We start from the raw sequence: 13430 nt of genomic DNA on the forward strand, positions 1-13430 counted from the left end.
AAGAGCACACTTGGCTCCACAGGGACAAACTCCAAAAGTCAGCTCTAAGAGGGTTGAGTCAGAAAGACACGCCCAAGTTGTCTTTGGCCTAAATTCTGGCCATCTTCCAATGATTACTAGAAGCCATCAGGGAAATATATATGACTCACAAGCTGTACCCTATGTTAGTAGACTTCTCATTCTCTTTTCCTCTTCAATCTCGCTAATTGCCATGTTGGTTTAAGTCTTCTATTTGAGTTGAAAGTGTAATTAAGTAGCAAGCTTCAAAATTAAGAACTGCTTGATTCAATGGCAGCTGGCTGCTGATTTAGATGTTTACCCTTCTAGTGGATTTCCAACCCAGCCTAACTAACACAGTCTATCCCTGCTACAAATATAATACAGCAAAAAGTTTGGGAACCCATATGGCTTAACCAGAAGAGGGATTTACCAAACGGGGACCGGACCCAAGTCAGAAATAGTGATGCAAAGTATCGTGTTTTTTTTTAAGGAAAATGCAAAGGATTGTTTTCAAAAGTTTAAGTTTAAATGATAAAACGCCAACCTGCAGGCTACCACCCTAATCTCACTTTTACAATTAATTAATTATTAATCTGACTGCTCCATTAATCCAATCACCAAGCTGGAGAGGCCTTTGCCGTTGGGCGGCCGCCTATCATAATGGAAGTGAGAACAAGCAAGAAAAAAGAGAAAAAGAAAATGTGTGTGAAACAAAAATCCTAGTCATTTTATTTACACTTGCGCCACTTGCACACACCCCCACAGCCACCTATATATACACATCTTCCTCCCTTCGGTCTGAAACAAACTCAACAACTCAGCCACCATCAAAACTAGCCAAACATGGCAAACTCGTTCTGGATCATCGCTCTCTTGATCTCAGCTACCACCTCCGCCACGGCGGCGTACTACACGGCCACCGCCGGCGATTTCTCGTATGTAAAAAATGCCTGTGCTTCGACTCTACACCCATCCCTCTGCTTCTCCACACTCTCCTCCCATGCCAACCGGATCAGAGGGAACCCCAGGAACCTCGCCGGGATCGCAATCTCGGTCAGCCTCTCCTCTGTGTCCGATGCAGCAGCATACATGTTGAGCATCCGGCAGACAACTGGCGGCAACGCCGAGAAGGCTGCACTGTCTGACTGCACCAAGGTGTTGGCTGACGCTGCCACCCGGATGCGGGCGTCCATGAAGGAATTGAAGGTGCTGAAAAGGCAGACGCTGCGGTGGCAGCTTAGCAACGTGCAGACATGGATGAGTGCAGCGCTCACGAACGAGAATACGTGCACCGACGGCTTCGAGGGCCTCGACGAGGCCGTCGGCGACGCTGTCTCAGGCAAGATCACGTGTGTCACGGAGATGACGAGCAACGCGCTCGCTCTTGTTAGTTACTTTGCTTCTAAGGCACAGGCACAGCCTTGAGCCTCCTTGCTACTCTCTCAAATGTGCTCTGGCCTATGTAGAATCGTGTGCAAGCTTATTCTTCTTATTTTGCTTTCTTTGTGTTTCTTACGAGTTTTACTAAAGAAGATTGGTGAAAATGCTTGCTTCATGGTCTTGGTCCTTGGAGGATATTTTCATCATCTAGATATAAAGTCTAACGTTGTATTATATATGGAATATATTAGAAAGAAGATAATGATTGTGATATAGTATCCGAAAAACACCAAGTCGCTTCTTGTTAAATTAATCCCATATCGTCATCACCATCATCGATATCATCACTTGGTGAAAGCACTAAATTGTTTCATGTTATCTCACATCCGTTGGAGTCACCCACTTAATGTGGGCGTAAACCACATTAAGGACTCTCGTAAAGGTGTGCCTATCAAATAAGCCCTACAATCTTAGAAGGGAACAATTACGTAACTGTCACCTAATAAGAATTAACGCTATAAATGGAGGTGTTGATGAGAAACCTCAGTGCAAAAAAGTAAAGAGAAATCATACGTGATTTCCATTGCTAGGATTGGATCCGGCTCACCGTCGCTGAATGTGCCTGCACTCATTTGAGGGTTGCGAGCAGGAGTCAAACATCTCAAAGTCGCCGATTCAGGTTCACTTATCGACTGTTTGCAGATCGACATGGCCGCTACACGTATGCCATCACCCTTCTCTTGTGGAGGCCCCAACAATGGGTTATGGGCCCACACTTACGTTGCACTTGTGCGTTTATGCCTGTATTTTTTCTCGATTATATTTTTTTGGCAGAATCCCCGTCTGAATGGTGACGCTCCTCTTCTTGACTTCAACCAGGTCGGTTTCTTAAAAAAGGGAGGAGCAGACATCATATTCAGGATTCAGACGGGCATCCCCTGCCAGTTTCGGGAAAGTCAGGCGTTGTGTCGGCTGTTTCTTGAAACACCCAAATCAAAGAGGGTTTTACCTACACCGGATGCTGGCGGTCGACAGCGGGTCACCGTGGGGCGATACAGTAACAAAAAAAACAAAAAAAACTGCATAAAGATTAGTTTTTACCTATGGCCATCAGGCTGAAGGGTGATTAGCCATCGCCAGGGTCGCTGCAGTTCAACGTCGACATCTTTTGCCAGTCTTCGGACAAGGGTTTTAAAACCCCCCCTTTTTATTTTCCATCCTCTGTTTCATCTGTCGTCGTGCAGTGGAGCTTTCTTGTCGACGATTGCAGAACATCGTGGGTGCATCGTTAGGGAGAGGCAACCTTTGCCTACCGTTTCATCGGTGCTGTGGTCCGTCTGGCATCACGCAACATCCAGGGCGACGAGCCCTTTTTTTTTTGCTTCCCCTCTACCATCGGGCGAGGTGGGAGGAGCATCACTGACGGGGCTCCAGTGTGGGTCGCCGATAGGCGGTGTGGGCTGTTGCTCAGACGACGTGGGTCAGCGCTCAGGCGATGTGGGTCATCGATGAAACTGGAGAAAGAGAAACTGTTTCGGTTTCTCAGTATATGTAAACAGAAATCAAGTTTTCTGTTTTATGCTGGATATCCGGATCGGATTCGGTATTTATGACCCGACGACAGGCCCGATCTAAACCCATTTTGGGTGGATCGGGTCTGCCGTTTCCACTGGATCAGACCTGGATCTATAAAGGTTCTGAGTCTAGGTCTGATCTGAAAAGACTGGGTTCGACCCAAATTATGACTAGATCGGGTCAAACCCAGATCTGGTTAGTACAGGGTAAGACCTGGATCTGGTTAGTACCAGGTCAGACCCGGATCTAGTATGTACTGGGTTAGACCTAGATTCAGTTTGTATCATGTCAGACCCAAATTTAGTTTATGTCGGGTCAGACCCAAATCCAGTTTGTACCGGGTCAGACCTAGATCTGGTTTGTGTTGAGTCAGACCCAAATCCAGTAAAGACCGGGTTAAACTTGAATGCAGCTTATACCGGGTCAGACTCGGATCTAATATAATCCAGATTAGAATCCTGGCACTATTTGAAACTAAACCAGACCTGTGACTGATTTGGCTCTTTTCGGGACCTGTTTAGAGTCATTTTTGAACAGTTCCTTATAGTTTTTTATCGATTTCGAGATGCTAAGACCCTGTTTTCATAAATATAAGAAAATATAAGGATTTTGGCATACAATTATAGGGTTTTATGAACTTTTGTTCATACTTAGCACTGGTTCATAAGGTTCAAAACCGGTTCAGACCCTTGGATGACCAGTTCAGGGTGTTTTCAGACTGATTCCTATTAGTGGACCCTGAGGTTTACCCATTTAAGCTTGTTTTGTCATTTATCATGCATTTATTTGAGATTATGCATACATTATATAGGATGGATATTGAAATCAAGGATAGTTTAGATAACTTAGTGAATTCATGTTACCAAAGTAACTGAATACACGTATATTGCCAATTTTGTTCTATCATATAGTTTTATACAATATTGATGTTGTACTTAAATTCATGAAAATGATGAGCGACCCCAAAGAGAGTTTTATCATGTTCGAAATCTAAGTAGTGTAGAATAAGGCAAGTGTGTTGAGATACATCGTACATGTGTATCCAAAGGTATCATGTGTTGATGGTCTAGCTTCTCATGAGCCTTAGTTTTACCAACTGTGGTTGGTAGGCAAAGTGATTACTCATGTTGGAGTTCTTACCAAAGTAAGACTTCAATGACCCCCTGCACTTGCCCATAAATAAGCATAATAGGCATTTCATTTTTTGTTGTTTTCATCAAATTTGACTCATATGTACTTTCTTTTGATATATGTCTTTTGCCATGCAATTTTTGGTTCTGTGATTTTAGATGGCTCAAATTTTATCTCTTTTCTTGATGGATCTAATTTTAGTGATTGAAAAGAAGCTGACCTTTTCATATTAGGGTATATGGATTTAGATCTGGCCTTAAAAAAGGACGAGTCTGCTGCCCTGACAAATCAAAGCACTGCTGAACAAAATAGTGCTTTTGAGAAGTGAGAGCGCTCGAATAGACTTAGTCTGTTGCTTTTGCAATCTAAGGTGGCTAAGAATATTCACAGTGCTATCCCGCAGTGCAGGACAGTAAAAGAATTTCTCAGTGCTATTGAGGCACAGTTTGCCAGTTCGACTAAGGCTAGGGACAGTACCCTAATGTCAAAACTTATAACTATGAAATATCTGGAGGGGATAATATTCACCAGCACATTTTGAAAATGAGTAACATAGCGTCTCAACTCAATGATATGAAGCTGACCATTTCCGATTCATTCCTATTGTATTAGATTTCGGCGTCCTTACCATTAGAAAATGGACCTTTCAAAATCTCTTATAATAAACATAATGATGAATGAACATTCAATAAACTTATGTCTAAGTGTGTTGAGAAATAATAGAGATTGAAAGGAGAGAAGGTGAAAGGTGCACATATGGCTTCTCATAGATCCATGGTAGGACCAAAGAAGAATGCATTTAAGAAAAATGTTAGGAAGAAGTTAGCAAGAGATAAGACATCTCAAAACAAGCAACCTAATTCTGCTTCCATAAAGTGCTTCTTTTGAAGAAGAAGGGTCACAAGAAGGCAAATTGCATAAAATACAAGAAATGTTTAGAAAAGAAAGGTAATTTGTTATTTGTTTCTCATGAATATAATTTATTATAAATTCTTGAAAATAGCTGGTGGATTGACTCTAGTGCTACTGTTCATATTTCCAATTGTCTACTCTAACGATGCCGCTAGGGTGGTGATTCCCTAACGATGTCATATGAATAATGATTCTCTTTGTTTTGTTATGTTAGAGTAGTGATTCTCTAACGTTGGTCGTCTAGAATGACAACTTTCTAGCGATAGCGGCCTTGTATGGTGTCGCTTGAGGTTGTTCGTAGAACATGTTTATATGTCGTGTTGCTGCATGATTAAGTTGTGACACATTTTGCTTGAATTGTGTGTAGTGCGCCCAATAATTTTTGACTGATTGCTGCGATTATTGTTTAGCGAGCCTGGTTGTCAGACCTATCGATTAATTATTGTTATGTCTTTTTGTCATGATAGATGACTTGGAATACCAGATGCAACGATATTATGGGCACTGTGAACAACCTTGCGAAGGTTGTGCAACAACAAGTGGTTGCGATGCAAACGATGGGTGTGAACCTTCAACACGTAGCCCAAGGTGGGCAGAACATAAGTACGGTTACCTATAAGCGTTTCATAGAATTGGATCCTCCGACTTTTGAGGGTAAAACAGACCCTGAAGCTGCAGAATCGTGGATACATGAGATAGAGCGTATTTTTCGTGTTCTGGATGTCCCAGAGGAACTGAAAGTGAACTCTGATACCTATCATTTGAATAACCACACTGAGAAGTGGTGAGACACGATCTCATCAGTTAAATACAAAGACATGAATGTTACGTGGGATGAATTTGTTGAAGTTTTTAACTTGACGTATTTTCCTAAGCATGAACGAAGTAAGAAGATGCAAGAATTTCTAGACTTGTAACTGGAGACGATGATCTTGTCCGACTATATTACTAAGTTTCGTTGTTTGGAGCAATATTGTCCAAATGTTTATGTCGCAGAGAAGGATCGAGCAATGAAGTTCGCTCATGGTTTGAGGCCTACTCTGAGAACCAAAGTGTTCATTAGCGGACCAAAATCGCTCGAAGAGGCTATTGAGGTAGCTACTCTGTTGGATGAAGACCAAGCTGAGCAGCAGACTCAGGTTCACACTCGTGCATTTCTTTCCCTTTTTCGATATGGAATGCATGGTGTTCACAAATAATATCGTAACAAAGTGCGCAATAAGATGATATAAGGATTTTAGGTAATTAAGAAGCTTACCGTGTATGTTGAATCGTAACATTTAGCTCAAAATGGTATAATTGCGGTGTTGTTCTTGTCGCACACTCTAGCACGAAAGCTAGTGCATAAATGTATGCTAACATCTGCTCGTATAATGTTATTATTGGATACAAATCACTTTGACAATTAAATGTGTTCCCTAAGTACGAAGGGATCTTGAGGCCCAAATGTGGAGATTTTGTCTTTTGAGACTTATGTGATATTTGGAACGCCTTGGCGAGTTTGGTGTGGGTGATGGCCCCACCTCGTGTGACGAGCTCGCTCATGTTAGAGATACGTAGTTTTATATGCTTTTGCATGTCTCATGATTCGTTTCTAGAGACGTCTTACCGTGACAAAATATTTCTAACTGTCTTATCGTGAAGCTCGATGTTTTGTATTGTCACATGGCTAGTTCTCGTACTTGTTGCACGATCCACATACATATTCTCTTGTGTTGTTACATTGGTTGATTATGTTCTGTGATGCGTATCATGATATAAATGCCATGAATTGTGTAACAGATAGTCGTGGTCATTTTCTCATGTTTTGCCTAATTGCATTGACTCATGCTAGTAGTTATCACTTATTGTTTCATGATAAGCTTTGCTTTCGATTTCCACATATTGGTATATTGTGTTTTGGTTTTTCTCACCAGCTCGCAAGAGTACTGACCCTGTTTTATAAGGATACAGGTGTTTGCTTTTAGGCATGCGATGAAGCTCGATGTGCTGCGGAAGACATGAACCCACACTTCTAGAACATCAAGGATCTTGGCAGAGTTTTTGTAAAGGGAAATGATTGTACCATTTTGTAAAATGTATTAAATAAAGATGTTTCATAAATGTTGTTGCTTCACCCTGTGACCCACCCAGAGCTTTCCACTTGTTTTTCCCTTTCGGTTTTTCCGCTTCGCACAATGTATTTTAAAAAAAAAAATGATCCTAAAATCTAAAAGATTTTCAAAGTCAGAAATTCTGGGGCGTCGCAGCTTATCATCAGAGAATCACCACCCTGATGGCATTACTAAAGAATCACCACTCCAGTAGCATCATTAGAGAATCACCACCCTAATGACATTGTCAGAGAATCAATACCCTGACGGCATCGTTAGAGAATCACCACTCTAACGGCATTGTTGAAGAATCACCACTTCAACATCTACAACCATTCCTGAACAGAAGAGAACCAACAATGCATGAGAAGAGCATCTATTTAGGAAACAAGATGCATTCGTATGTGAAGGGTGTTGGGACCTACATAATCACTTTAGATACCAGCACAGATTTGTATCTTCATGATATTTTTTATGTTCTATCATATAGTAGAAATTTAATTTCAATTTCAAGGTTAGATAAATTTGGATATTATTTTAAATTTGAAAACTCCAAGTTATTCATATACAGAAATTCTATTGAAATTGGTTCTGCATTAGTTCATGATGATTTATACAAATTAAACATGAAGATCCAAACTCAGGAGTCTTTGACTTCTGAATACGCGTTGGTTGAGAACAAACATAACATGATTAATGATAAATCCTACATGCTTTGGCACCGAAGGTTGGGTCATATATCTGAAAAGAGAATAAAGAGACTCGTGAATGAAGAGATATTAAAATCTTTAGATTTTACCAACAATGACACATGTGTTGATTACATAAAGGCTAAGCAAACAAATACATATAAAGAGGGTGCCAAGCGTAATAGTGAGATATTGAAGATAATTCATATGGATGTATGTGGACCTTTTACTCTCTGTTACACAGGTGAAAGATATTTTGTTACCTTTATTGATGACTATTCTCAGTATATGTATCTCTACTTGATTTATGAAAAATTTGATGTTTTTTAAATGTTTAAAGAATTTAAGAAAGAAGTAGAGAAACAAACCGATAAAGTTATTAAGATAGTCAGGTCTGATAGAGGTGACGAATATTATGGTAGGTTTACTGAGATGGGGCAAAGGGAAGGACAATTAGTGTGATTTCTAAAAGAGGAAGGCATTGTGCCACAGTATACCATGCCTGGTAGTACCTACCAGAATAGTGTAGCTAAAAGGAAAAATCGTATGCTTAAAGAAATGGTCAGGGCCATGTTGAATTATTCAACACTTTCCATAAAGTTATGGGGGGTGAAGCCTTAAGGACTGCTCTGTATATTTTGAATAAAGTTCCTACGAAATTTGTGCCTAAAGCTTCCTACGAGTTGTGGACAGGTAGAAAACCATCACTGTCTTATATGCACATATGAGGATATCCTGCAGAGGCTCAGTTGTATAACTTCCACATTAAAGCCTTTTATTTAAGAACAACTAGTGGATATTTCATTGATTATCTAAAGAGATCAAAAGAATACATGTTTTACTGTACATCTCATTCACCACAGATTGTTGAAATAGATAAAGCAAAATTTCTTGAAGATGGTTCAGTAGGATTAAGTGCACTTCAAAACCTTGGTTTTGAGGAGATAAAGAATCTAGTTTCACTACCTATTAAGAAAAACACCGAAAGATACCATATTGTTATCCCTAATGATGATGTGGTTGATCACCTGGTTGTTGATGCACAAATCCAAAATGAACCTATTATGGATAATGCAGAAGAGCACAAACAAGATGAATATATTCAATCTGAATCTATAGAATAACCTATTTGGAGATTCATAAGAGTTAGAAAATCTGCCATACATCCTGATTATGTGGTGTACCTTCAAAAGCCTGTTGATTTCAAAGATATAGATGATAACTTGTTGACTTTTATGAAAGTTGTTAAAAACAAACAATCTTCGCACTGGATAAAATCCATGAAAGAAGAGTTAGACTCTATAGCTAAGAATCAAGTGTGGGATCTTGTCGAGTTACGTAAAGGAGTAAAACCCATAGGGTGTAAATGAGTCTTTAAGACCAAAAGATACTCCAAAGGTGACATAGAGAGACATAAGGTAAGATTGGTTGCTAAAGGATTCACCCAGATGGAGGGCATTGACTATAATGAGATATTCTCTCTAGTCTCAACTAAGGAGTCAATGAGAGTAATTTTAGCCCTCGTAGCTCATTATGACTTAGTGCTACATCAGATGGATGTGAAACAACATTTCTCAACGGGGATCTAAATGAAGAGGTATACATGGAATAGCCTCTTAGTTTCTCTAAAGATGATCGTTTGGTTTGCAAGCTTAACAAATCAATATATGAACTTAAACATGCTTCCTGACAATGGTATGTTAAATTTTTCTAAGTCATTATGACTTTCGAGTTTGCAGAAAACATTATTGATCAATGTATATTTCTTAAGGAAAGTGAAAGTAAGTTTATAATATTATGTTGTATGTGGATGACATTTTGCTTCAATCAACAATATAAAGTTTCTAATAGAGACAAACTAGTTTCTTGCATCAAATTTTGATATGAAAGATATGGGTGAGGCTGCTTATATAATTGGCATAGAGATCCGTCGAGACACAACAAAAGGCTTTCTATGTCTCTCCTAAAAATACTACATAAATAAGGTATTAAAGCAATATATGATGGAGAATTGTTCTCCTAGTACAACACTCATATCAAAAGGTGATAAATTGAGCCTAAAAGATTATCCAAAGAATGATATTGACAAAGCACAGATGAGTGCTTATCCATATGCATCAGTTGTTGGCAGCTTACAATACGCACAGACTTGTTCATGTCCAAATATCTCTTTCGCAGTAGGGGTGCTTGGTAGATTTTAATCTAACCCAGACATATCTCATTGAAAGGCTGCTAAGAAAGTCATGCGGTATTTTGCAAGACACAAAAGACTATATGTTGACGAATCATAAGGTTAATTACCTTGAGGTCATTGGCTACTCAGATGCAGACTTAGGAGGATGCCTTGATAGTAGAAAGTCTACTACTGGGTATGTCTTCTTACTTGCTGGAGGCACGATCTCTTGGATGCGTATGAAGCAGACGACCACTGTTGCTCACACCATGGAGACAGAATTCATAGCATTGTACGAGACTACTTCGCAGGCCATATGGTTGAAGAACTTCATATCATAGTTAAAGGTGGTTGATTCCATCAAGAAGCCACTGAAGGTCTATTGTGATAATAAAGGTATGGTGTCCTTTTCGAATAACAATAAAAGTACTACATGATGTAAGCATATGAAATTAAAGTACTTTGTTGTTAAAGAAAGGACAGAGAATCATCTAGTGCATATTGTTAATATTGGTACCAAAGAGATGATTGTTGATCCTCTTACTAAACGGCTAGCACCGAGATTGTATTTCGAACATATATTGAGGATGAGCTTGTTAAACTCATTTTGACATATGCATATGAATAAAGTGATCACATTCAACATATTGATTCTCTTTATGGTTGTTTGTTGTTAATCTCATAAAGATTAGAGATTCAACTAAGGATCTGTAGAATAGATTTATAAAGGCCAATATATTCATCAAGTTATTCCCATAAAGTTTTATTGTTAAGGGTTTATCGTTGGGACAAGTGGGAGAATGTTGGAGTAACCCACCTTTACATGGTAGTTACCCACGTTTTAGAACTCCTCACAAAGGTGTCCCTTCTGATAAACATAAGGGATTAGTGAGAACAGTTAAGATAACTGCTCCCTAACTAAAGGCTATAAAACAGGTGTTAATGAGAAACCTGAATCAAGTGAGATCAAAAGAAAAACAGAGAAAATGATTAAGTTAGAAATTACATTTTCTGAGCATTTTTCATAAAAAGAGGGAAGAGGGATCCTTGTCATAGCGACAAACGTTTTTATCAGCAATTTCTTGTTTTTAAAAAAACTCACAAGAAATAAAAAAAATCCATAAATCTCACATTTTTTGGCAAAATCTCGGCAATAAAAAATTTAATTAAAAAATCTAAAAATATTTTTTATAAGAAAATATTAATAAAAATTATTTAAAAATAAAAATACATGATTTTTTTGAGATAAATAGCCATTTAAAACATAAATATCGTGTTTAAATCATGGTATTTATGCTTTTTCATAAATCTCGCGATATTTTGTAAATCCCACGAGAATTGCCGTTTTAAACTTTCAGGCAATTTCTCGCGATATTATCGCAAGATTTTAAAAAATCTCATGATATTTGTCACACTGATCCTGCTCACCGCTTGCTGAAGGTGCTTGCGCTCATTGGAGGGCTGCAATCCAGTTGAGGAGAGAAGCTCATCCTGTTCTAACCACCAGTGCCAACCACCAGCCATCAACCGATTCTTCGATGGCTGCCTCAGGTACGCTCTCCATGTATGCAATGTTTTTGTGCGAAGGCTCCACAGTCTGTAGTTCATGAAGTATGCCTGGCCCCATCAAAAAGTGAAAAGGAGACACTGAAAATGATGAACCCAAGTGGATCTAATTAAATCCAGATCTAAGCACAAAGGATCCAACTTGCCCACATATTTGGATTGGAACAATCAGTATAAGATGAAAGCTGCTTTGGATATGGATCTGAATCCCATGGAATGTTAAAAATATTCGTTTGCTTATAATTCATCATCATGGATTTTATACAGTTCGCCTGATATGGGCATGTTCACAGGTAGCATATCCATAGAGTTTGAACATCGACATGCGCTATGAAGTTTTCAATTATCAGATCCCAAAAGCTTTTGAACATGCACATAGGATCCAAATCCGACATACCTATTCAGCAGCATTGCGGATTTGTTTGCTGTCACCTGCCGCGGTTTAGTACTGATAAATATGGAAATTAGCCTAAGCGATGTTGTGAGCTGCCTTCTCAGAAAAAAAAAGTTTTTTTTTTTTGGATAATCGAAGGTAAAAGCCCCATCACCGACAGCACCTTGGCTGGCCTCCGGTTGGTAAAACCCTCAAGGTCCCCAAGACCACCCCGGAGTACACCCATTTTCGACCTTGAAGCAAGGGACGCCACTCTTGGGTTTCGAACTTGTGACATCCCGTCAACTTGGTGACATTCACAAGCCCTCGTGGCAAAAAAAAAAAAAGACTTAAGTTTCAATAGTTAAAAAGTAAAGATGTTGTGGGTTGCCAATGGATTGTGTTTTTGTTGGAACTGAATCTGAATTCCCGGGTATGAGCATGAAAATTTTCAACCCAAAAAATATTCAGAATGACACGAACCTGACCTAGGCAACATGTGGGTCAGATTTGTAATATAATTTTGCCCAGCTGACCTAAGTATTTACTGTGTGTGCGCGCGCGTGTGTTTTTGTATTAAATTACTCTTTATATATGCTTTAAATTATATGGGTCGGGTTTAAGTTTCATTTTCTTGACCCGACATAATCTGGGTTGGATACCAGAATCCAACTTCTTGTTATTTGGGTGGATTCAGGCTCCTGATCCAACATAGCCCTTATCGAATCTGGTTGGGGTGCAGTATGATTGCACAAAAATTGTTCATTAATCACCTGATCGTCTTCCATCAGGTATTGGGCCTTAGACCTGACAGGCTCTATCCCAAAGATTGAGGGTGATCAGGTACTGAATGCACAAGTATTTGTGCAATCATATTGCACCTGATCTTTTCACCTTGTCGTCACGACTTTTTTCTTACTGTTATACTGCACCCTGTTTTCTCTTTCTGTTCACTGTATTTAATTGTTTGCTTTATGTTCTGAATTCTTTCTATATTTAATAGAATTTTTATTTTCCACGAAAAAATTCCAACTCTTAAAAGAAAAATAAAGGAATAAATCCTGAACTAACAGTGCAATTTAAACTGGATCTAACTCATTGGCAGGACCTGACGAGGTCTAAGGACTATCAATGGGTCGGGTACGTGACCCAAAGTGTTGGGTTTGGGTTTCGTCAGGTTATGAAAATAAAAACCCAAGCTCGGATCTATATAATTTGAAAAGTTTACTTTTACTTAAAATACATATAAAATACTTGGTGGGGTCGGGTACCTAGCAAAAAAAGTCGGGTTGGGTTGAGTACCCAGCAAAAATCATAACCCAAACCTGGCCCCTTAGCTTGGATTCAGGCCCGTACCCTGGAAGTTGAGTTTAGGTCAGGTACCCCGTACCAACCCGAGCCGTTGACAGCCCTCACCTGTTCTCCTTGAAAAATAAGTGTGCACAAAGGAAAGGGCAGTGGCTGAAATGGGTCCACTGCATGCCTAAATAGCGCACATTACGGGGGGAGTTGCATTGGATATTCATATAAATAAACCG

General features: G+C 39.3%; 1 protein-coding gene across 1 annotated transcript; it reads left to right on the forward strand.

The window, feature by feature from the left end:
• Positions 1 to 843: 843 nt before the first annotated feature.
• Positions 844 to 1425, forward strand: LOC149812536 (21 kDa protein-like). The gene has a single exon (XM_089993074.1). It carries the CDS (start codon positions 844 to 846, stop codon positions 1423 to 1425), a length of 582 nt encoding a protein of 193 aa, XP_089849200.1.
• The last annotated feature ends 12005 nt before the right edge of the window (positions 1426 to 13430 follow it).

Source organism: Nuphar pumila, chromosome 17 (genome assembly GCF_984573655.1).
Source record: "Nuphar pumila chromosome 17, dmNupPumi1.hap1.1, whole genome shotgun sequence".
Lineage (NCBI taxonomy): Eukaryota > Viridiplantae > Streptophyta > Magnoliopsida > Nymphaeales > Nymphaeaceae > Nuphar > Nuphar pumila.

Bases quoted from the DNA above. Each gene is read 5' to 3' on its own strand.
- LOC149812536 (XM_089993074.1), top strand. From the start codon at position 844: ATGGCAAACTCGTTCTGGATCATCGCTCTCTTGATCTCAGCTACCACC.